Raw genomic sequence first — 24,122 nt, 5'->3', positions numbered from 1 at the left:
CAGTCTCAGAATGCAGAGCTGAGGTACAATCACAGGGAATCAGACAGTGTATAGTGTTCAATGCAGCAGATGTATTGTGAAGAGAGAATAGGATTAAGTGCAATGCGAACAGAGGCAGATATAATTGGTTGTAGTATGTACAGTTGGGAGACACCTGCAAGAGAGAGACTACTACAGACAGTGATATAGAAACAGCAAGATAAAGCAGTGCAGATTGTGATTGGAGAGCTGAAATTGTGGACGAGGAACTGCCAGAAAATACTGGGTTCATGGGACATGCCTCGCAGTGTGACTCTGGGGTGCAGTCAGAAAACACAGTATGGAAGGGAGGAGTGGAGAGATGCCAGAGAATGTAGTGCAGACAGAAGGAGAGAGCTGCCAGAAGTTGATGCAGACAGTGTGGGAAGAGCTGCAACAGAAGATAGTACTGGTAACAGGGAAGAAATGTAGAAAAAATTATCCGCACTCTGGTTGTTGCTCTTAAAATGTCTTCATTTTATTGAATAGTCACAGTGAACAAACGCAGATTAAGTCAGTTGACACATTTCAATCTATAAGGCCTTAGTCATTAAGTTATGACTAAGGCCTTATAGGCTGAAACGCATCAACTGACTTAATCTACGTTTGTTCACTGTGGCTATTCAATAAAATTAAGACATTTTAAGAGCAACAACGGGAGTGCGGATCATTTTTTCTACATTACTCTACTCATATATGGATAGAGCACCTGGGAGCTCTGCTATCTATGTGATGTATGAGTAGTAGCATTTACTTTTCTGTTTATAACAGGGAAGAAATGCTCCTAATGGAACAATGGAGTTGATTTGCTAAAACTGGAGAGCAAAATCTTGTGCAGCTGTGCATAGAAACCAATTAGCTTCCAGGGTTTTTTTTTGTCAATGGTTTAAAGAAAAAATAAAATAAAATTTGCTTGCATATGATTGGATGAATAAGTGGACAGCCTTACATTTTTCTTGCACATGATTGGGTATTCTTTGCAAAGTAATTTTTTTTTTTACTTAGCTTGACCTGATTCCATAATCTCAGTAAATATTCACTTTGCAAAGTAAGCATGCACTACTTTTTTTTTTTTTGTATATCAACCCCATTGTCTATCTGGTTGTGAGCCCTACTGAGTAAACTGTGTGTCTGATATGGGGGATATGATATAGGCACAGTTCAGAAGCTAAAATGGAGCAAACAACTACACAGCAAAGGGGTCATATAATTTCCCATCAACCTCCTTATTTTAATGTCACTTTTGCTTAATCTAATTATACGTTTCAAACATTAATGATGTGCAGTCATTTCAGTCACAAATCATATGGGGCATATTTATAAAGCATTGATTGTGGCATTCAAACATTCACAGGTTGTGTATAATTCCTCGTAATTTATAACAATTGCAACAGGAAGATTCACCTGCAGTGAATATTTGATAAATTTCAAATGTATTACTTTTTAAATATGTCCCTCTTTTGTCAAACATTAGATCTAATATTCATAGATGTAAATAAAACAGAAAGTCTGTTTGTGGTACATATAGAAAAATCTGTTATCTGCAAATCAGAGATCAAGTACAATTTTGAAAACCAGAATGACAAAAGAAGTCACAAATACACACAGCTGTCCCAACATTTGCTCCTTCAAAAATGAAGTAAAAGGGAGAACCTGTCATTTTTGGTCACTTGTTTATTTAGTTAAGAGATCCTATGGAACAGAATACAAGATACAGAATATAGAAGCAAGCTTTTATATAATGCCTAGATTGTCTGTTGCATTACAGGGGCTCTTGATCAGAAGTAAGGCAATTCAGATACCCCTGTTTGAAACCAGCAGGGTATATTTGTTTGGGAACAAAAGGCCCAATTAGTATTTTCCACACCCTTTCACAAATCTCTCTACCTCTTTTGGCTCTGAAACTCTTCTTTCTTGCCCCTTTGTTAAAATAAAGGGAGGCTGGCCCTAGGTTTGAAAGGATGCCACTGGGTTCATAGAAATGTCATGCCATAATGGCACCAAGTGTCCTCTTGAAAGTCAAGTAGTTCCTAATTGGATCTGAGCTCAGAAAACAGAGAAAGATCAACTCAGAGATATGTCACCTGTATTTACGGAGATGCGAGCTTGCCGAATAACCACCTGTGGGGCTATTGGTGTAGAAGGCCACAACTTGTGCAAAGCTTTGGCAACCGACAGAAGTCTTGTGGATGCATCTGTCCAGTATAGAAATCGGTCAATCAGGAACACAATGGCAGCAGCGGTACAACTGTCTTGAACCTTTATACAAGCCTTCAAATACACCTAGCATGGAGAGATAACGAACCACTATTTCAAGCATTGCATTATATCTTGCTGCAATAACATTAAAGGAAATATATGGTCACATTTTCATTTTATAACATCAGTATTGTAATAACAGTGCAAAAAATAGTTATTATTAACAATCCAATATAAGTTTACTTGAAAATCCTGTTTCTTGTTGTGAGTTCTGCCTGTCTGCTGCCAATTCTTTCCAAAACGTTCTGGTTTCCCTGCATGCTTTGCAGCGTCTCCTCTGCGGTGTACTTTCAAGGACTACATATCCCATGGTACTTTGCTGCCTGCAAGCTGTGATCCTGTGCTGACTCTGCCTCCTGAAACTCCTCCTCCCAACACCTCTGTAGTTTAGAAGGAAGGCTCTGTGCAATGTGGGACATAGCAGTGTCTGCTCAATGGGTATAGTGAATATGTGTCACAGAATTCAAGGTAAATGTAAATGTGTGTGGATCTTAACCGGTTCCGACCATGTCACGTAGATATACTGCAGCACAATGGCTCTCCTGGGCGAAATCCCTTACGGGTACGTCCTACCCTTTTTTGGCTACCAGAGGATGGCGCACGCACGCCGGCTGCACGGCGGGGGACTGGTGCGCATGGCTGGCATGATCACCGCCGGGCCACATGCGATTGCGTGCATAAGCGCCAGTGTGGGGATTTGTGTGTGTAAACACACAAATCCCTGTGCTGTCAGAGGAGAGGAGTCATATCGTTTGTTCCTACGAAGTAGGAAAAACAATATGTCTCCTCTCCTAGTCAATCCTATCCCCATACAGTTAGAACACACTGAAGGAACACACAATTAACCCCTTGATCGCCCCTAGTGTTAACCCCTTCCCTGCCAGTGACATTTACACAGTAATCTGTGCATTTTTTTAGCACTGATCGCTGTATAAATGCCAATGGTCCCAAAAAAGTGTCAAAAGTCACGGATCTGTCCATTGCAATGTCGCAGTACCACTAAAAATCTTAAAAATCTCTTTAAAAATCCACCATTACTAGTAAAAAAAAAGAAATAATAAAAATGCCCTAAATCTTTCCCACAGTTTGCAGACGCTATAACTTTTGCGCAAACCAATCAATATACGCTTATTGCATTTTTTTTTACCAAAAATATGTAGAAGAATATATATTGGCCTAAACTGATGAAGAATTTTTCTTTTTTTTTTTAATTGGGGGAATATTTATTATAGCAAAAAGTAAAAAATATATATATTTTTTCAAAACTGTCGCTCTTTTTTTGTTTATAGCACAAAAAATAAAAGCCACAGAGGTGATCAAATACCACCAAAAGAGAGCTATTTGTGGGAAAAAAAGGACGCAAATTTTGTTTGGGTACAGCATCGATTGACCGCGCAATTGTCAGTTAAAGCGATGCTGTGCCAAATTGTAAAAAGTGCTCTGGTCAGGAAGGGGGTAAAATCTTCCAGGGCTGAAGTGATTAAAGTGGTTCCAAAGGTTCAAGATTTTTTATCTTAATGCAGTCTATGTAGTAAGGTAAAAAAAACTTCTGGGTGCAGCAACCCCCCCCCCCAACACCCTTATACTTACCTGAACCCCAGCTCGATCCAGCGATGTGCATGACAGCAGCAGCTCTTCGGGGTCTCTCTCTCTCGTCATTGTCTCACAGAGAAGGGAGCCATTGGGAGAGCAGGGGCGGGGCCAAGCTGTGCCCTGTGTGTAAATGGGCACACAGAGGGCGCATGGAGCAGGTAAGTATAACATGTTTTTTTAAAAATAAACAACAAAACTTTCCTTTAGAATCACTTTAACAGAGTAAGTTTACAAACCTCAAACAAAAAAAATCAGTTTAACAGGAGTAGACTATAAACAGAACGCAGAAATGAATATATGATTTTACATTTTGACCACAGATACACTTTAATTTGACAACTGCATTGCTGAATGTAAAATATTTTTAAAGAATGATTTGCTAAGGATCTGCTATATTGTATAATTCCCAGGACATGAACAGTTCTGCATATACAAATCCATGAAAAAAAAGCCACTTACCTTCCTCTGACCATGAGGAACTTTAAGTGTTTAAATGTTCCCTACCTGCATAAGCACTGATCAGTGTTTGTCCAAAACAGAAGCTTATTTTGGGTGAAACAAAGGCTTTCTAATCTGGCCAATAGCTGGTTCCCAAGATAACTGTCGAGTACAAATGTCTTAAAGGGAATGTAAATCCACTCTCATCATTGCTAAATTGCTGCCATAGTGCTCATCTCTAAGGATATACATGCTTCCTGCATGTATCCTTACCTGTCAAATGTCTCCCCTTTTTCTGCTTGTAGCCCAGTGTATCTTGTCCGGTGCTCGGTGGGAGAAGTCGTGACATTAGTAGACTCCCCGCCCACCTCTACACTCCCCTTAGCTAGCCAGCATCGCAAGGACGAACCTCATGCTAGGGGAGTCTAAAGTGCGCAGATTGCGCTCATGGTCCCATGTCACTCTTGCACACGTGCACATACACAGCCGTATTCAGTGGAGGATTCGAGAGGAGGGGGATGTGAAGTACACAGAATGCCTCTCTCGCGCTCGCTGGTGTATGATATAAGGAAATCACCTGTCAAACATAGCAAGGGGGAAGAAACGGACACCAATTTTTCTGGTTGTCTGTTTTTATCTTACTGAAGAAAGATAAATGGATTACTCAGAGCTGGATTAACTTTTTGTGGCAAGACTGGGCACAGATGAAATGACATCCTCTGCTTTACAAGGTATGACTCTTAATTTTAAAAAAAATTTGGGTTTATATCCACTTTAAGTTGCATGTAGTCAAAATATCAAAAATCAGTGTATCAAATTAATTTAAAGTAACATTTTGCATGTAAATCATAAAAAGCTTCAGTACTTAAAACGTGATTTATAATGGAGAGACGATATCATTGTCCAGTCTCATTTATACCCTGCTAGGGTACACAAATCATGACCTACATTTTTTACGACCCACTCAAAAACTACAGGCCATGGTGTGGAACCTGCAGTGCCCAATGGATTGGTCTCTGTTTAACAAAGCAAAGAAAGAGAGAGCTCTGTAATTGGAAGAGAATCGGTCATGTGACTTTGACAGGATATTCGTCCCGGCTTCTTTTTTCCCCTCCGATTTTAATAGTGCTCCAATGGCTTCAGATTTCCAAAGCCAGAGGAGCAAAATGCACATTTGTAAAGCTAACCACTATGCTTTATCAGTGTGTTGTACTTTGCCGTGTTTGACCTTGGTATGCCCATAACGCTTTTTAAATGGACCTCTTAGGACAAGTTCACACCATGAATCGCACACAAATTTGCTGTGCGTTGCTGTGAAATTCACATACGATTCAGGTGCAGTGTGATTTCAGCCCATTCATTTGAATGGGATGGAATTGCGCCTGACCACACAGTTCTGGTGTGAACAGGCCCTTAGTGTCACTAACTCAAACCAATATACAGGGAAGGACTTTTGTCTGCCTTACCTTATCAACATGTTTCAGGTCAATGACTCACAATCCAATAAAGCCAGTGTAGTATAATAGCCAGGTAACTAGAATATTTACAAGGAGTTCAGCAATTACAGCTTCCTCTCTCTGAAAAAAGGTTAGATTAAACTGGCAATAGAAATCTTATACATACAAGCCTTTTTATAATAAGATGCATGCTACTGGCAACAGACACTACCTACACTATATTACAAAAAGTATTGGGTACCCTGCCTTTACATGCACATAAACTTTAATGGCATCCCAGTCTTAATCTGTAGGGTTCAATATTGAGTTGGCCCACCCTTTGCAGCTATAACAGCTTCAACTATTCTGGGAAGGCTGTCTACAAGGTTTAGGAGTGTGTCTATGGGAATGTTTGACCATTCTTCCAGAAGTGCATTTGTGAGGTCAGGCGCTAATGTGGATGAAAAGACCTGGCTCGCAGTCTCCACTTTATGGACCTTGCTTTGTGCACTGTTCCAAATCATTTGGTGAAGGGGATTAGGGTGTGGGGTTGTTTTCAGGGGTTGGGGTTGGCTCCTTAGTTCTAGTGAAGGGAACTCTGAAGGCGTCAGCATACCAATACATTTTGGACAATTTCATGCTCCAAACTTTGTGGGAACATTTTGGGGATGGCCCCTTCCCGTTCCAACATGACTGTGCACCAGTGCACAAAGGAAGGTCCATAGAGACATGGATGAGCAAGTTTGGGGAGGAGGAACTTGACTGTCCTCACCTTAACGTGATAGAACACCTTTGGGATTAATTAAAGCGGAGACTGTGAGCCAGGCCTTCTTGTCCACATCAGTGCCTGACCTCACAAATGCACTTCTGCAAGAATGGTCAAACATTCCCATAGACACACTACTAATCCTCGTGGATGGCCTTCCCATAAGAGTTGAAGATGTTATAGCTGCAAAGACTGGGCCAACTCAATATAGAACCCTGCGAACTAAGACTGGGATGCCATTAATGTTCATGTAAAGGCAGGCGTCCCAATACTTTTGGTAACATAATGTATGTCTGTTTACTCAAAATTTGACAAAAAAATAACGCAAAAGCAATAATCAACAAATGCAAGTTTATGATCTTGTTGATTTTGGGGTTATTAAAAGGGGTTAGGTATGTCTTTTGAAAGACTGCCAAGAAAGGGGAGAAGAAATGCAATTATAAAACATATGAAGTACATTAAAATAGACAGGAGCACAGTAAGCAGTTTAAAATGTATGCTTGAACATAAAAGATGCAAAATATGCATTTACTGCAAAAATTTTTTTTTACTGATATTCCTTTTATACTTAACAGAAAATAATAGGAAAAAATTATAGAACTAAATACCCTGGTTACTTCAGAAACGTATAACCTTGTCTAAATTCATGGAGAGTCTTTAATTTGTAACTCAGATTTCAAAGGTCCAATTAAGTGGGCTGCAAAATTTTGACAAGCAGGAGGTGGATAAAAAGCAAAATAAGCACTGCCTAGAATGGAAGCGTACAACATTCATAGCACAATAAAAAAAACACTTACACCTGGCACGAGCAGAATACCTGTTGTTAAACACAATAAAGGAATGTTTCAAAGCACCTTTGCACATTAGTTCTTTGATAGCTCACAGTACAGTGCAGCTTTAAATGCTGACCGCCGCCTAGTCTACTTTTTTTTTACCCACTTCTCCGCTACGTAGATTAGAGTACAAAAGCCTGAAAGAGAGTGACCCGCCAAACAAAAGGGTTTTGAGTTGCTCGGAAAAGCAGACTTAGTGGAGGATGGATGGAATCCAAGTGGCCCTATTATTTCCACTTGCACTAATTAGACATTTTTCTGTCACCTATTGAATGCCGCTGAGAGGCCAAACTCACTGAATTCATTCCTAAAGTGTTTACAGAAGTTTGCATCTGTTTGTGTTTCTTCAGGAGGAAAATAAGCACTTGAATAGCACTGAGGAAAATCTAAACGAAGCATCTCATTCTGAAGAGGTGGCAGGCTGCAGCTGCATCATGCCATACAACCTATGGTGTCATCTCCTAACAGGAGGACAATGAATGGAGAAAGCACAGACTGCTGATGCTCCCAGAGACAATGTTTTACATTTTATCCTCTTTTATACTCTCCCCATTCTCTTCTTCCACCAATAATTCTGGTTCTTGAGACACCCATGAGATGAGTTCCAAATCAACTATTTCTGTTTATACAAAATGAATAGCAGCAAACAACCTCCCAGCAAACCATTGTTAGAGGAAGGCCTCTATGTCCTAACCTAACTTTTTATTTGTTCATTATAAAGTTCTTTGGACTACTGTGTAAACATGTAAACTTGGGCACGACAGAGACCCTTTAGGGCCAATTTACATCTTTGTGGTGTATTAATGTGTATTGTGTTAAGGTTTTTAATGCAAAAGAAATTAGCTGCCAAAAATCACACGCAACTTTTTTTTTCTACACACTACAGTGTACTGCAGTAAATTGTGCCATGCTCCAACACAGGTGCATTGCCTTGAGGTGCCATTTAAAATTAAATGTACTGCAAACTATGTTGCGTGTATTACCACAATAGATTAGCTATTACACTAATTTCTTCGCCAGCCTGTGTCTCCTATCTTCACTCACACACTACACCAAACGTTTGGCTTTTGACACATACAGGATTATTGGATGCTGGTTTCTAATTTCATAAAATGCCAGCACTCCATGCTTGTTTTGTTCAAGCAACTTTACTTAAGAGGAACAGCATATCTTCAAAATATTTTAATGCCAAGTAAAATTGTTTGATTCAAACAAGCATGGAGTGCCATCCTTTGCTAAAACTGGATTCTAACAGGCCCACCATTGGCCACGCGCCTGGCTTATATGAATGATTGGTAATTTAGAACTATTCAATGCAGTGCTGGATTTATAAGGGGGCAAAAGGTGCAATTGCCCCCGCCAGGTGTTAATGTAGCTCCTAGAAAATATTTGAGCATGATGGACGGTCACTAGTTGTTTTGAAGAAAGGTTGTGCAGCAAATTGGCACTAATAAAGAATGATCTGAGAACCACAATGACCCATGAAAGACTAACTGCTTTGTACCAACTGGCTGTCGAAAGCAATGTCTTCAAGATGATACAATCTGATGAGCTAGCTAAAGATTTTGCAGATGCCAAGTGCAGGGAGAAAGACTTTTTGTACATATTGAAGTGTGATGCACAACTGTGATGTACAACTTGCCAGTTCCAATGGCCTGTGTAATGTGTATTTTTACGGTCAATAAAATTGGGGAAAAAAAATCAGACAAGTGTCTTCTTTGGAACCTAACCTTTTTTTTTTCTTTTTTTTTTTAAAACAAATGTGGTTTACCATTCATTTCAGTTCACTTGTTTATGTGCCATAAAATGTAATTTCTATGTTGAGATGCCCCCAACTTGGAGTGCCCCGGGCTCCCCAAGGTCTAAATCTGGCACTGACTGGAGGCCTGTGTCTCCTGCTGCACGTTGTAGTTATTCCCTCTGACCCCTATGTCATTGTTGTGTCCTGCAGTGATGTAGGGATGGGGGGATGGAACCACAGCAAGCAGTGGGGGACAAAGGCATTCTAGCGTTGAATGGTGAAGAGTCTGACCAAGGCTGTAGGAACATTGGTAGGAGACACAGACTGCTAAAGACATTAGTAAAATAACTCTTTTATTGCAGGAATAGTCCCCATGGGACCACCTTAAACTAAAACCTAATTTGTCCTGATGGTTATGTCCATAAATTGTCCAGCCATCTTATGTCTCTGGCCAGCATTAGATGGCACAAATTCTCCAGATGACTCATCCTTACGCTGTACCAAGTACCATTGTGTTATCCACTCCCAACTCAGGGTACATAGAAGAGTTAACAGACAGGTATAAAGAATTTTTATCCCTGCTAGCATCATTTTAATCGTTTGATAAAATCTGAACATCAGTAGCATAGATAGTGAAAAGCAAACCATGTAGCAACATGAAGGCGCAAACCCGTTTCAGATTACAAGTTAACCATGCTACAAACACGGTGTAAATTTTTTTTTAAATAAATGGGGTTTGGACTCGGCAACCATCACACATTTGCTTTCAATCTGGCTTGATAATATAGGCAACATATCTACTTTTCTGGCCTTTTTCGCAAATATGTCACTTATAAATATAGAATCAAACTCAGACATCAGTGATACATGTAGGAAAACACATCTTTGATAACGTTGCTACTTGTCAACAGCTTGACAAGGTTTCTGTTCTCACATTGAATTCCTATGGTGGGAATTGCCTGGATGCCATTGACATAGTGGCACAAAGGGCGCATGCTTAAAATTCTGTGCCAGGTGTTGAAGGATTTAAAGAGGCATTATCTGTCTCCTTCAGTTGGCCTATGTTTTCTTTAAGCTGGTAATGATGCAGCCTCCTTTAAGGATTTACACAGCAGCTGAGGATGCCAAGGCTATTGGAAAGAATGAAGGGTCTGTATGTGTTTTGGTGTTTTTTCGTCGGGCGTGCTGCCCTTTCTGCTCCTTACATCTTCTGTTTGGGTGCCAAGGGTACATTTAGAGTAACAATGTTTTCCTAGACCTACAAGATCAATCTTGATCTTAAAAGATCATGAGAGTGTGCTGAACTTAGTCGCTTACTAAAGCAAATCACAAGCTCTACTGAGGGAACATTAACAAAGGCACTCTAATATTTGCATAAGTTAGCATTAAACAAACAATGTGTAGCGTAAAAGTTCTCTTCACTCTAACTGGACTTCTTGTTTTCTTTGATTCTCAAGCAGCCAGGCATGTGCTTATATAAAACTGCATGTCATTCTATTAGAGACAATGCATGCCCAGCTATTGTGTCTGGAAAGGTTTAGAGTTAAAATTTCACAGCAATGCGTATTTTACATGGCCACATTTAAAGTATATGTAAGGGCAAAACTTTTAATTCTAGTTTTTTATGTAGTAGGGAATGCTTAGAACCCCTGTCAGCTTTTAGCAGGCTTCTACAAGCTTCGAGCAGTGACTCCAAGACTCAAGCTTCCTATAATCTGCTCAAAGCTTCGTAAAAGTGTGAAAGAGCCAATGCACTTTTGACTTGCATTTGCAAACTAAGATGGAACAATTCTATGAGTTTAGGCGAGAGTTTCCCAAAGGTTCCATGAGAGGTCCCCAGAAGTTCATGCCATGTGTTACCATTTCAACAAATGAATTTCTGGCCAATGGTGTCAGTATAATTTCAGAACCCATGTGGAGCAAGACTAGTAGGATGTGTCCAATCTTTCAGGTAAAAAACCTCCGACATCAATGAACTAAATGAAAGGGGGCATTCTTCCCACTGAACACTAACGTAAGGGACATTCTTCCAATTGAACACAAATGTAAATTAAATTTTTCAAATATAAGGGGACAATTCTCACTGCAAATGTGTGTAAGGGGGGCACTTTTCAATTGACTGCCAATGTAAGGGCAATAAACTGACCTCCAATGTAATGGGGCAATTTTTAGCTGACAATGAATGCATGGCGGCACTTCCCTAGAGACATCAATTTAAGGTGTCACTTCTCTGCTATAATGACCATAAATTTAGGGGCACTACAATTACCATCCATTTAAGGGAACACTTCTTCACTCTCCATCAACATAGGAGGACACAGCACTGGCCATAAATTAAAGGTGGCAGTTCAACATTGACCACAAATATGGCACAAATTAGACACTTTTCCAACAAACTTCAATGTAAGAAAGAACATTACACTGACCGTCAATTTCAGGAGGGCACTTCTGTAATGACCACTGCTTAAAATTTTCAGTCCATGTGCTTCCTATTAATACTATATTTTGTTTAAGTTTCATGGTTATCAACTGCTTCCTCTGCAGTGATGTACCAGTAAGAAGGGTGATGTCTCGGTAAGGATGTGACCGGCGGCATCCGGTTCCAGGCACACAGTGAGAGGAACTGATGTTATTCCTTCCCCTATGTGATTCCAGAAACTGGAAGTAATGAGAATTCCGTCACATTCAGTTTTGGATCTTTTTTTACCTAGCCGTTACCAGCTAGGGAAGCAGTTGATCAGACTGATTAGTGTATGATCGGCTGCATTGGAGGTCAGAGGAGAGGTCTAGATGTTGTTTGTCCCTTATAACAGCCATGAAGTACAACAAAAAAAAGACAGTGTAAAAATGCTTTTTAAATTAAATAAATAATAAAATAAAACATTTTTAAAGCGCCCTTGAATGCACGCATATGTACATGGTGAACTCACCATACATGTGACTTTTTGCCATAACCGTCAGCGCGAGAGCAATAAAATTCTATCTCCAGACCTCCTGTGTAACCCTGAACTGGTAACCTGTCAAGGCTTTTAAAATATCGCCTATGGGAATTTTTAGGTACCGTAAAAATTGCGTTTGAAAAACGCCGCAAATACCATGTGGCATAAAAATATGCAACAATCATTGTTTTATTCTCTAGGGTCTCTGCTTAAAAATGTATATAATGTTTGGGGGTTCCAAATAGTTTCCTCGCAAAAAAAGTGGTTACTAAGAACAAGTTTGCTGTAAAATTAGTAGGGGTTTAAAACAAATAGCTGCCACGGATGTCAAATAAACTAGTAGCCAATGTGTATGATGCAAAAAAAATAAAAAATAAAATCGAGAGCCTAGTTCAAAATAATAAAAGTAAATGTCAATATATATTTTTTTCTCTTATCATTATATCTACACCTAACCAATAGCATTACTGTTGTACCATATAATGTACCATATTTTTGAATCAGAGGGGAAAAAAGGTTAGGAAAGGCTGGTTTAGAGTTTTAAACTGACCATAAAACATTGCAAGATGCTCAGATATGCATGCAAAATATGACTACTGGTCTGTTTACTTTTTTTTTGGTCAACTAGAACATTGATTTTTCTCCTACATGCATGTTCAGGTATTCTTCAGGCACCCACATCTCTATGCAATGCAGACAGATTGTAGTAGAAGGAGCTGACAGGGCGATATACATGGCTTCCTTAAAAACATGACAGAACCCTGCCCCAGGACTCCTCAGTCCTTGGCTCCTATATATACTACCCTTTATAAAAAAATTTAATACATTTAAATAAAAAAACTCTATTGCGGGTGCAGAGGGTTTCCGCCCTGAGTCATTTACTGCGCATATAGCTGTACTTCCCAAATCAGGTATAGATCTATCTTGTTGTGGGAGCTATCACCCCATTTCTCTACTTTATATGTTAAACTTTACGCAAATGTTTTGGCGACCAGGCCGCTCTCTCTGTTCCCACAATGGATAAAAACCAGACCAGACAGGTTTTGTCCCAGGCAGTGATGCCAGTGACAATTCATAAATGTCCCTATTTATTATTTCTTTTGTTGGGAGGAGTTCCCAGCCCACTCCGTTACTTGCTACTGATGCTGAAAGCGTGTTTGACGGGGTGGGCTGGGACTACCTTAATGAGGTTGTAAAGTCAGAAGGTTTTTTATCTTAATGCCTTAAGATAAAAAGCCTTCTGTGTGCAGCAGCCAACCCTAATACTTACCTGAGCCCCATCTCTGTCCAGCGAAGTCCATGAGTGTCTCTGCTGTTGGGGCTCCTCTCCTGTCAAAGTCAGTTAGCCAATCAGGAGAGAGAAGGGGCGAGGCTGAGCTGCAGCTCCGTGTCTGAATTGACAAACAGAGCTACAGCTTGGCTGCTTGCTCTGGGGGCACTCAACAGGAAGGAGGGGCTAGGAGCACAGAAGAGGCACCTGAGAAGAGGAGGATCCAGGCTGCTCTGTGCAAATCCTCTGAAACAGAGCAGGTAAGTATAACATGCTTGTTATTTTTATATATAAAAAAAGAGACTTTACAATCACTTTAAGGCAAGGCAGTGATATTATCACACTGGGTGGGGGTCTGATTTATATATGTAGTAAGCTTATGCGATTAATATTGATTTAATTGTATTATTATGAGATGTCACAGAGAGTTTTATATCATTTATAAATTATCACTTGCCTACTGGGCACTTTCACCCCCTTCCTGCCCAGGCCAATTTTCAGCTTTCAATGCTGTCACACTTTGCATGACAATTGGGCGGTCATGCAACATTGTACTCATATCCAATTGTTAATATTTTTTTAGAGCTTTCTTTGGTGGTATTTAATCACCACAGTTTTTTTTTTTTTTTTTTTTTTTTTTTTTTTTGGCTAAACAAAGAAAAAAGGCAGAAAAAAAAAAAAATGTTCATAGTTTGTTATAAAATTTTCCAAACAGGTAATTTTTCTCCTTCACTGATGTGCGCTGATGAGGCTGCACTGACAGGTTGTACCGATAGGTGGCACTGATAGGTGACACTGATGAGGAGGCACTAATTGGCAGTACTGATGGGCACTGCACTGTACAATAGATGTCCGTTTAACATGAGCAGTTTATCGACTCTCTTCTTCCCTCCTCAAGCTGTCAAGCTGTCAGCGTTGATCAGCTGTCATTGAACACATTGGGCTGCTGTGATTGGGCCTTTAACCCGATCTGTGATCAGCCAGATCCAAAGGACTCAGCATTTACAGAGCGCGCTGCAGGGGGGCACGCATGCAGCGCATTCACAGGAGGATGTCCATGGATGTCCTCTTGGCAAAGTAAACCTGGACTGTAGCATAGGGTACTTATATTTATTTATTCCTACCCAGTGATTGCTATTTGTCTCAGTGCATCTGTTTCTCATATATTTTCCCTTTTTTTTTTTTTTCGTTAGCTTTCCCCTTCTTTAGTTTTGAAAAATAGAAATTCATGCTCTCCATGTGTAGTTATGGCCTTATGGCAACTAATTATATTCTCTGAACTTTGCATTCAACAAAGCTGTAACTCATCATGTTATTATGCTCCTATCCTTTTTTTTTATTTTATATTTTGTATCCTGTTTTTCTCGTTTAAATTTGTAATAAACAGTTATTATACAAAAAAAACCAAAAAAAAACACCAACAAGACATAAAACACTGGGCCTCAATGACTGAAAGAACTGAAAAACAATGACTCAAAGGAGTGCTCCAATGTAGTATTGCTAGATGATGCTAGTTGTCCTCAGTCCAGGAAATGAGGCTCTATCTGACCTGCTGTACAGAAGCTTCCAATGTACACTCTGAGAAGCTCATAGTGTGCAGTGATATCAGAGTAAGCAAATTCAGTACAGGGGCGGAGCCTGTACAACTTTGCAAGACTGAAGGTAAGATCTCAGTTCAGTTTTAAGGGCAAATCTATAACTTTTTCTAAAAATGTTCAAAAAGCCAGCTTTCCAGTTATTTATAGTAGTTGTTGGTGGTCACAGTATACACGGTAATTTTATACAGAAACATCAGCATTGTGATAACAATACAAACAATACTTATATTTGACTATCGAATAGAACAATATTTTTTCATTTTGTGAGTACTACAGTATACAACCCCCCACACCGACAATGCTATAAATGTGTCATTTATACCCAATGTGCAAATATATAAACTCTGCTCTACAAAAAAAAAGCTTAGTGTGCATATACTGTAATGTGCAAGAAACATTTGCTGAAATGTCCAGGAAACAATCTTTGTTTTCCCCAACTTTTAATCCATCAAATAAAATCCTTTAGTGCTCTAAATCCAATGTGTAATTAATCAGTTTCTCTTCTTTCATAAATACCTACAATACAATTCACCACAAATCTGTGCATATACCCCAGTGGAAATGAACTCCCCAGATTAAAATAAATTGATAAACTGACTAGTTAAATCAATAAAAGCACTTTAAGATCAGTTTATTGATTTAATCTGGTAAATTAATTTCCACTGGGATGTGGGCAGTGGGGTCCAACGCAGTGGCGGCTGGTGCTATACACTGGGGAGGAGGGCGGCAAACAAGGCATCCCGCCAAACCCCCCCCCCCCCACCGTTGGTTGGTCCCACACTATTTACACCACCCCACCCGGTCGGTCGGCCCCGCACTTACACCACCCCCATCTAGATCCTCATCTGTGGCTTCACCCTGCATCTCAGGCTTCATGGCAGTTTCCCTCCTCCTTTCCTTGGCGCGGCAGCCAATAGGATCACTTCTCCTCCTGACCATACAGGTCTCAGGATCAGCTTCCTGATTGGCCGGGAGGAGAATCAGGAAGACAATAGCGAATATTAATTTGCTATTGTCATACAACTGGGTGGGATCAGGGAGCAGAGCATCCCAAGCCCACCCTTTTTTAAGCCAATTAGAGTCTCTGGCTCTAATCACATCTAAACCCATTGGAATCCATGCGTCTGGCACGCTGCATGTAGATTAGGGGCCGGATGCATGGAATAGGGAGGCGGTACCCCTGCGCCCCATATGGACAGGCCACGGGTCTTTGCAGATGACACCAAGCTATGCAGTGGAATAATGTCCTTACAGGATGTCTCCAATTTACAAGCCGACCTTGATGCACTGTCTAATTGGGCGACTATGTGGCAGATGAGGTTTAATGTGAAAGTTATGCACTTGGGGACTAAGAATATGCATGCATCATACATGCTAGGTTTAGTACAACTGGGGGAATCAATGGTGGAGAAGGATCTGGGGGTTTTGGTAGATCATAAGCTCAATAATAGCATCCAAGCTGTGGTTTCCAAAGTGAACAAAGTCCTTTCTTGTATTAAGGGAGGTATGGACTCCAGAGAGAGAGAGATATCCTTTTGCCCCTGTACAAATCATTAGTAAGACCTCATCTAGAATATGCAGTTCAGTTTTGGGCACCAGTTCTCAAAAAGGATATCGGGGAACTGGAGAAATTGCAGAGAAGGGCAACCAAACTGCTAAGAAGTATTGAAGAGCTCAGCTATGAGGAATGACTAGAGGAACTGAATTTATTCACTCTTGAGAAGAGGAGATTAGGGGGGATATGATCACCATGTATAAGTATATATAAGTTGATATATAAAGTGAACTTGGTGTTGAGTTATTCACTTTACGGTCAACACTGAGGACAAGGGGACACGCTGTGAAAATGTGGAATAGACTACCTCCAGAGGTGGTTCTGGCCAGCTCAATAGATTGCTTTAAGAAAGGCCTGGATTCTTTCCTAAATGTACATAATATAACTGGGTACAAACATTTATAGGTAAAGTTGATCCAGGGAAAATCCGATTGCCTCTCTGGATTCAGGAAGGAATTTTTTCCCCTGTGATAGCAAATTGGATCCTGCTTTTCTTGGGGGGGGGGAAGGTTTCGCCTTGTATGATATTTTTTTGATATTTTTTAGTTTATTTACTTATTTAATTTTTTTTATGGTTGAACTAGATGGACTTCAACCTTACTAACTATATAACTATGCAATGCATGTGTATTTTACATACATTTTGGCTTTGTGCATTTTTGATTTATAATCTGAGCACTTCACTATATTTTTTTATGTATGCTACCGTTTTTTACTGTGGGAATTTTGTGTTTTACAGCACACACTTAGATGTACCCACCTGTGGAATTTTATATAATCTAAAATTACTTAAAGGTGATTTCCACATTTAATGTATTTTTAAATAGTTTGTTTGGGCCAAGATGGCCCAAACTGTTTATTTACTGCACTGACATCTGTACCGTACTTGCTTCCCGTGAATTGCTGAGCACCATTAAGCCAAACTCTATTTTGTTCCAGGAAGAGAAATCTCCATCCCACTGCCGAAACACAGGGTTGTATACTGTATGTAGCTGAGGTTACAAACAGGTAATAACAACACACCCAGCAAGCACACCTATTAATGCAGTAATACTTTGAACTATTTAAGTGGGCATTAAAGCTTTGAAGAAGAATTCCAGGTATGGATATTATATACTTAGTTACATTGGTGCAGCTTGGTACACCTTCCCCAGAGCCCACAGACTAGCAGGGTTCTATACAGCAAGACCCTCGAACCATGTTGCCTTCCACCCAGGACCTAGAGACCTCTCAATCTGACACAGACAACCAGCTATTAACTGCTGGAGTTCCACCCAAAAGTGGAAGTTCTGCTTTAAGCACGTCTCGCCCCCTTCTATGCCACATTTGACATGTTATTTTTTTTGGGGGGGGGGAGCGGGTACCTAGTTTTTATAGGTACCTGCTCCCACTTCTGCTCGGGCCGCCTAGGTGACTTGAGCAGAAGTTCTCCTCTCCTCCTCCTTCCCTGCAATCTTCTGGGACATCACAGGTCCCAGAAGATTGCCAGGCCATCGAGGAGGCGCAGCGTGACTCACGCATGCGAAATCGGCTGTGAAGCAAGTTGTCACAGCCAGGTGCCCACACTGGTAATGCTGGCGCTGGGGAGAGGCGAGGAAGAGAACTGAGGGTTCGGATGGCCACATTGCTGGATCGTGGGACAGGCAAGTGTGTGTTTATTAGAAGTTAGCAGCTACACTTTTTGCAGCTGCTGACTTTTAATAAACACAAAAACAACTGGAACTGCTCTTTAAGTATGCCAGTGGGTGCTGGCTCCTTAACAGTCAGCTACTCACAACCAGCATCTTTTTTTAAATGTGTCATGTGACACACTCTTGGTGCATTTTTAGTGCATATTGGTGCATTTTCATTGACTTTAAATGGAAGGTGCGTTTTTGGTGAGCTTTTGAAAAACACAGAAAAGGTGCAGCATGCAGGAAATGTAGAGCAATTGCAACATAGTGATGAAAAAAGTTATATATGATTTAAAGGGGAATAATTTTGATGCACTTTTGTCATACTGGAAATTTGCGTTCAAGCATAGCAAAAGCGCACCATTGTAAAATGTCATTAATTATTCTCTAAAAGTTTCAAAATGAATAGTAAGAAAAACAACAGCTATTGCAAAAGCCATTTGTAGATGTGGTTAAATACAATTTCCTTATCATTTACATACATACATTGAGTTTGTAATCTCCAGCTTTCCAGCATTTATACTAGAAATGCTGCCACCAACTGGAGGAGAAAGAAAATGCTTTAAAAGTAAAGAGAAGTTGTTGTAGTAACAATAGAAAGGCAAAGAGGCTGATTTAATAAAGGAATTGAGACTCTTAAAGTAGACCTCCACTTAAAATTTCCCCTTTTCCCCAATAAAAAATGTGGCCAAGATGTACTTTGCCTGCTTCAGCATTGTCTCCAACTTTCTCCTCTGTCAAGTGCTGCCGAAGCCATTTGGACAGAGTGACACTCACTTCATTCTGCCCGTTTCTTTTAATCAAACAGGCTGGAATCACAGTACAGGACTGATCGGTGATCACACATCACTACCATGGAGGAAAGCAAGGAAGACCCGTGACAAAATTCAACCAGGTAGAAAACTGCAGGTAGAAGGTAGGTATTGGTGTTTTCTTTATAAAGAACTTATTGGAACTCTGTAAAGTGGGTTGCTGGTGTGAGCTTTGATTTTAGATGGAGTTCCACTTTAACACAAAAAAAATGCACATATATGCACTTCAATTATCTAATCATGTGAAAAAGCAAAAAAGCTAATTCCTGTTTACTTATTTCATGTGCACATGAAACATTAAGCCCCAGTTCACACTGAATGCGACTTTGAAACCACGCTATTTCTTTCTGTTATCAAAGCCACCAGTCAGTGCGATTTCATGTGCGGTTGTTGAAATCTGTGCGTCTTCATGCACAGATGTCTATGCAAGTCGCACATGAAATCGCCATAAATAGAACAGTACATAAATAGTACAGGGAACCTTTTCAAAATCAGTGCACTGATCACTGATTTGAATGGTTGCATAGGCACAAATAGTTTGCGAGTTGTCATGTAATTTTAAACTGTAAACTGTGAACCGTGTATATTCACTTTAGCCCCGGTAAAGTATAAGATACTCAATACTTCCTTTCAGTAAATGACCCCAAATAAATCATTATTTCCATATAAACATTTTATTCAATGGTCTGCCTACTCTAAGCTGCTTAAAGTGGTTGTAAACCCATGGGGGGGGGGGGGGGGAAGCAACCTGCAAGGCAAAAGGCATAATGAGCTAGTATGCATACTAGCTCATTATGAATAACTTACCTGAGAACGAAGCCCCCAAAGCGGTCCTCCGTCTTCATGTCTGCCGCTGCCATGGATCCCAGAGTGACTTCCGAGTCTCGCTGCTCCGGCGCTGTGATTCGCCGGAGCAGCGATGATGTCACTCCCGCACATGCGCACGGGAGCCGACACTCGCGGCATATCACTGCGATCTGCGGCCTGCCGAGTGCACCTGCACGCCGCTGTCTACGGCGCATTCCCCGTAGACAGCGGTGGCTGTCTTTTTGGAAATATCTCCTAAACTGTATAGGTTTAGGAGATATTACTTGGACCTACAGGTAAGCCTTAATCTAGGCTTACCTGTAGGTCAAAGTGGTTTGTAAGGGTTTACAACCACTTTAAAGGGGTTGTAAACCCTCATGTTTTTTCACCTTAATGTTTATCTACAGGTAAACTTTATTATAAGCGTACCTGTAGGTAAAAATCACAAAGCTGAGTTTACCAATTTTAATTCATATATTACTTTTTTATTCTAACTTTTGAATTTTTGCATTAACAAGGTTAAAGGGTTACTAAACCCTCGTTTTTTGTTTTTTTTTAATAACAAACATGTCATACTTTCCTCCACTGTGCAGTTTGTTTTGCACAGAGTGGCCCCGATCCTCCTTTTCTGGGGTCTCCTGGTGGCGCTAGTAGCTCCTCCCGGTGTCGGGAAACCACCTAGGTGAAGCGCTCTCCTTGGGGTACCCATGCGGGCGCGCTCCCGAGTCCAGCTTTTGCGTCCATCGACACAGAAACCTGGACTCGGCCCGCCCCTCCCCGTTGCCCGGAGCCAATGGCTGCGCTGCTATCAATCTAGAAAATCAAGAGCTGAGACTCCAATGAAGAGCCAAGAGGGTGCGTGCGTCTCCAGCATGGGAACGAATGGGCTCGGGTGAGTAAAAAGGGGGGGGGGGGGCTGGGGTGCTCGTCAGTGACAGAAGTTTTTTCACCTTAATGCATAGGATGCATTAAAGTAAAAAAACACGAAGGTTTACAACCCCTTTAAGGATTCCTTTGATTCGTACATTTAAATAAACGTTATTAATGATACTTCTCATATAAAGTTTTGGGAATAAGCAAGAACAAACATATTTGCTATTTGGCAACAGCTTACTTAAACACTAATCACACAAAAAAACAAACAAACAAAAAAAATTCTGACTTATGACTTGTCTTTAATGCTGAAAAAAAAAAGGCGTATGGTTTTGTTTGAATGTTGAAGCAGAACAAGCAGACTTGTGTTAAATCTTATTTCACCCTGGCCTAGATCTGGCACACGTGATCAAACTCAATTATATCAACAATGTCCCGACAGAACTGATCAGTCTATTGTGCATTTGTGATTCACATTTTCCGTTGACATAACACAAATGGGGAAAAGGGTCCTGATTTCACAGGGGGAGTTGCCAGCTGGTGAAAACAAGAGCATACAGCCCATCTTACAACGTTCCACCCGATGTAAGGCCAACAGAGACAAAGGGGAAAAAAAGGCTTTTCCACACTTTCATAGAGCGAGCTTTATCTGCACTTTGTGGAACTATCTCAGAGGGCAAGAAAAATATAGAATTTCGAATTATATTTTTATCAAATAGAATTCTACAACAAACTAAAACTAAACTTAAATTACTGAAAAATACTAGTAAATATTCAGTGTATCTGAAGATTGTCTATTTTCTTGTATAAAAATGAGTGGAGATTAAGTGTAAAAATATCATACCAATAAAAAAATAACAAAATGGAAGGTGTGTATGGGTGCAGTCTGTAATACAATCTATAATAAGAAATATTACCTTTCAGTTTCTCGTCAAGCAGATGATGTTACTAATAAAAGTATCCATAAAGCATTGGATGATGCTTGCCAGAGCCTGACAATTTTTGTAGGGCTGGTCAACACTAAGGATGTATGTAGTTACCTTCAGAATTCAGAATACACCCAAATTAACCTCCCTGGCAGTATGATTATTTCTGATTTTAGGTGCTGAAAGTGGTAAAATTATTTTGCATAGAAATTTGGCGTTTTATATTGTAGGCCTGTAATTCTTAGGAATAACTCTCTTAAATCTGTTCAAACCAGAGTCTAGTAGACATCCCGGGTATGATAAAGTTTATAATATAATAAATAACTATAAATAATGATAACAAATAATAATAATCTTATTCAATAATGTAATCAAATCCAAAAACACTGAAATTTGCTAATTTGCAGAATTGTCGCTGTCATTAGATTTAGTGTTTGATGACGGATCTCCCCACAAATCGCTATCGCTCAATTGTGCAAGTGATTCTAATTTATTATCACTGTTTTCTAGCTGGTCTAAAATCACTTTTGACTGTAATCTGTAAGATTACAGTACTGTATGTGTTTTGTGTATTTTTACTGTTTTGAATTTGATGCCGATCTCTGCTCCCGTGCGTCGTAACGTCGCAGGGAATGGAGCTCGGCGGCACTCGGGCACTGTGTGAATCGAGCGGAGGACAGCTCGCACACACAGCGGGGGGATATCGCTGGATCCAGGGGACAAGGTAAATAACTCTCCCTGTATCCAGCGATGCAATCCCGAGTTGGCTCGGGGTTACCGCTCGTGGTACTGAAATCCCAGCCCGAGACAGACTTGGGATTACCCCCAGGGAGGTTAATAAATAGCAGTGGATGTGACCATCCTGAATATTGCTTGCCGTAGTCTACAGCAGTGGTCATCAACCCTGTCCTCAGGACCCACTAACAGGCCAGGTTTGCAAGATAACTGAAATACATCACAGGCGATATAATTTGCTTCTCAGTGATTGCAGTATTCTAGCCTGCATCTCCCCAAGGTAATACATAAAACCTGGCCTGTTAGTGGGCCCTGAGGACAGGGTTGATGACCACTGCTCTACAGCACATAAAATTGTATATAAAGCCTAAAAATGAACTTCTCTAATTTGCTTCATTTTGGTCAGTTTATTATACCATCATTGGAAGTGTTTTGTTATATCTGTTTGACAGGCGCAAAAAAATTAACACTGCCCAGTGGTCTCTGTACACTTCCTGTGTTACCTCAAAGAGTCCTCCTAGTTCTTATCTTGGACTACAGAAACCCTTAATGTTTTAGAGATCTTAGACTGGGAGTGGTTAAGTAGTTTAGGAAAAGACACTAGGAGGCCTGACACCACTTGGTTCACAAAATTGTTGCTTGTTGTCAGCCCGAAACAGGCCTCAAGAACTGCAGATCGGGATATATTTGCAGGGTGTTTAAAAGGATACAGCATAGGAACAGGGATTTTTTATTTTGCCTTGACATATGCCTCGACATATGTTTTAACACTATCCAACATACAAACTAAAGTGACCATTAAATGAGTTGTGATGTTGCTAACACAAGCAAAATTATATTCCAAAATAAAGCTATGACAGCATTAGATTAAAGTGTAATTCAATGCTAAATCTAACTAAGCTTAAAGTGATTGTAAAGTCTTGTTTTCTTTTTTTTTTTCTTTTTAAATAACAAACATGTACCCACCTAACCTGTGCAGTTGGTTTTGCACAGAGCAGCCCAGATCCTCCTCTTCCTAGGTCCCTCTTTGCTTCTCCTGAACCCTCCCTCCTATCGCATGCCCCTAAAGTCCGCAGCTTCCTATGGGTCACTGGAGCCAAGTCACAGCTCTGTGTGTCCATTCAGGCATGGAGACTGACCCGGCCCTGCCCCCTCTCTCCCCTGATCCCCCTCCCTTTCCAATAGAGGAGTCTGTTACGTGACGTCGCCACACTATACGGTTGGCCATCTTACTCATACCTGCCAACATTTTGAGATGAGAATGGGGGACACCTACTAACAAATGTATGTAGGCATAGGGAACGCCCCCTGCGAAACCCCTATCTATGATTGTAAAGTCTAATTTTGTTTTAAAATAACAAATATGTTATACCAAACTAACCTGTACAGTTGGTTTTGCACAGAGCAGCCCAGATCCTCCTCTTCTTGTGTCCCTCTTTGCTGCTCCTGGCCCCTCCTTCCTATTGCATGCCCCTACAGTCATCATCTTCCTATGGGGGCACTGGAGCTGAGTCACAGCTCTGTGTGTCCATTCAGGCATGGAGCCCGACCCTGCCCCGCCCGCCTCCTCTCTCCCTTGAACCCCCTCCCTTTCCAATGGAGGAGTCTGTTACGTGACGTCACCACGCTATATGGTCGACCATCTTACTCATACCTCCCAACATTTTGAGATGGGAATGAGGGACACCTACTAACAAATGTATGTAGGCATAGGACACGCCCCCTGAAAAACATTCCCTTAAGGCTGGGTTCACACTGCTGCGGGGGGAGATCCGGATGTGATTCGCACCGCAAATCACATCCGATCTCCGTAGCGATGCGAGTTCAGCCATACAGATAGTATGGCTGAA

The 24,122-nt window shown here is 40.6% G+C and overlaps 1 protein-coding gene across 8 annotated transcripts in view; it reads right to left on the bottom strand.

The window, feature by feature from the left end:
* The window catches only part of ALPK1 (alpha kinase 1), a 181,023-nt gene that overhangs the window by 48,562 nt on the left and 108,339 nt on the right, over positions 1-24,122 (bottom strand). For all 8 annotated transcript variants that reach the window (XM_077476734.1, XM_077476737.1, XM_077476740.1 and 5 more), the window contains one exon: positions 2,103-2,301. In XM_077476734.1, coding sequence (XP_077332860.1) covers positions 2,103-2,301 — 199 coding nt within the window. The remainder of the gene's footprint in view (positions 1-2,102; positions 2,302-24,122) is intronic.

Source organism: Lithobates pipiens, unplaced genomic scaffold (genome assembly GCF_037356315.1).
Source record: "Lithobates pipiens isolate NorthernLeopardFrog02 unplaced genomic scaffold, aLitPip1_a1.2 Scaffold_13, whole genome shotgun sequence".
Lineage (NCBI taxonomy): Eukaryota > Metazoa > Chordata > Amphibia > Anura > Ranidae > Lithobates > Lithobates pipiens.
Note: the sequence above shows the minus strand (reverse complement) of the source record. Positions and strands in the feature narration are given on the sequence as shown.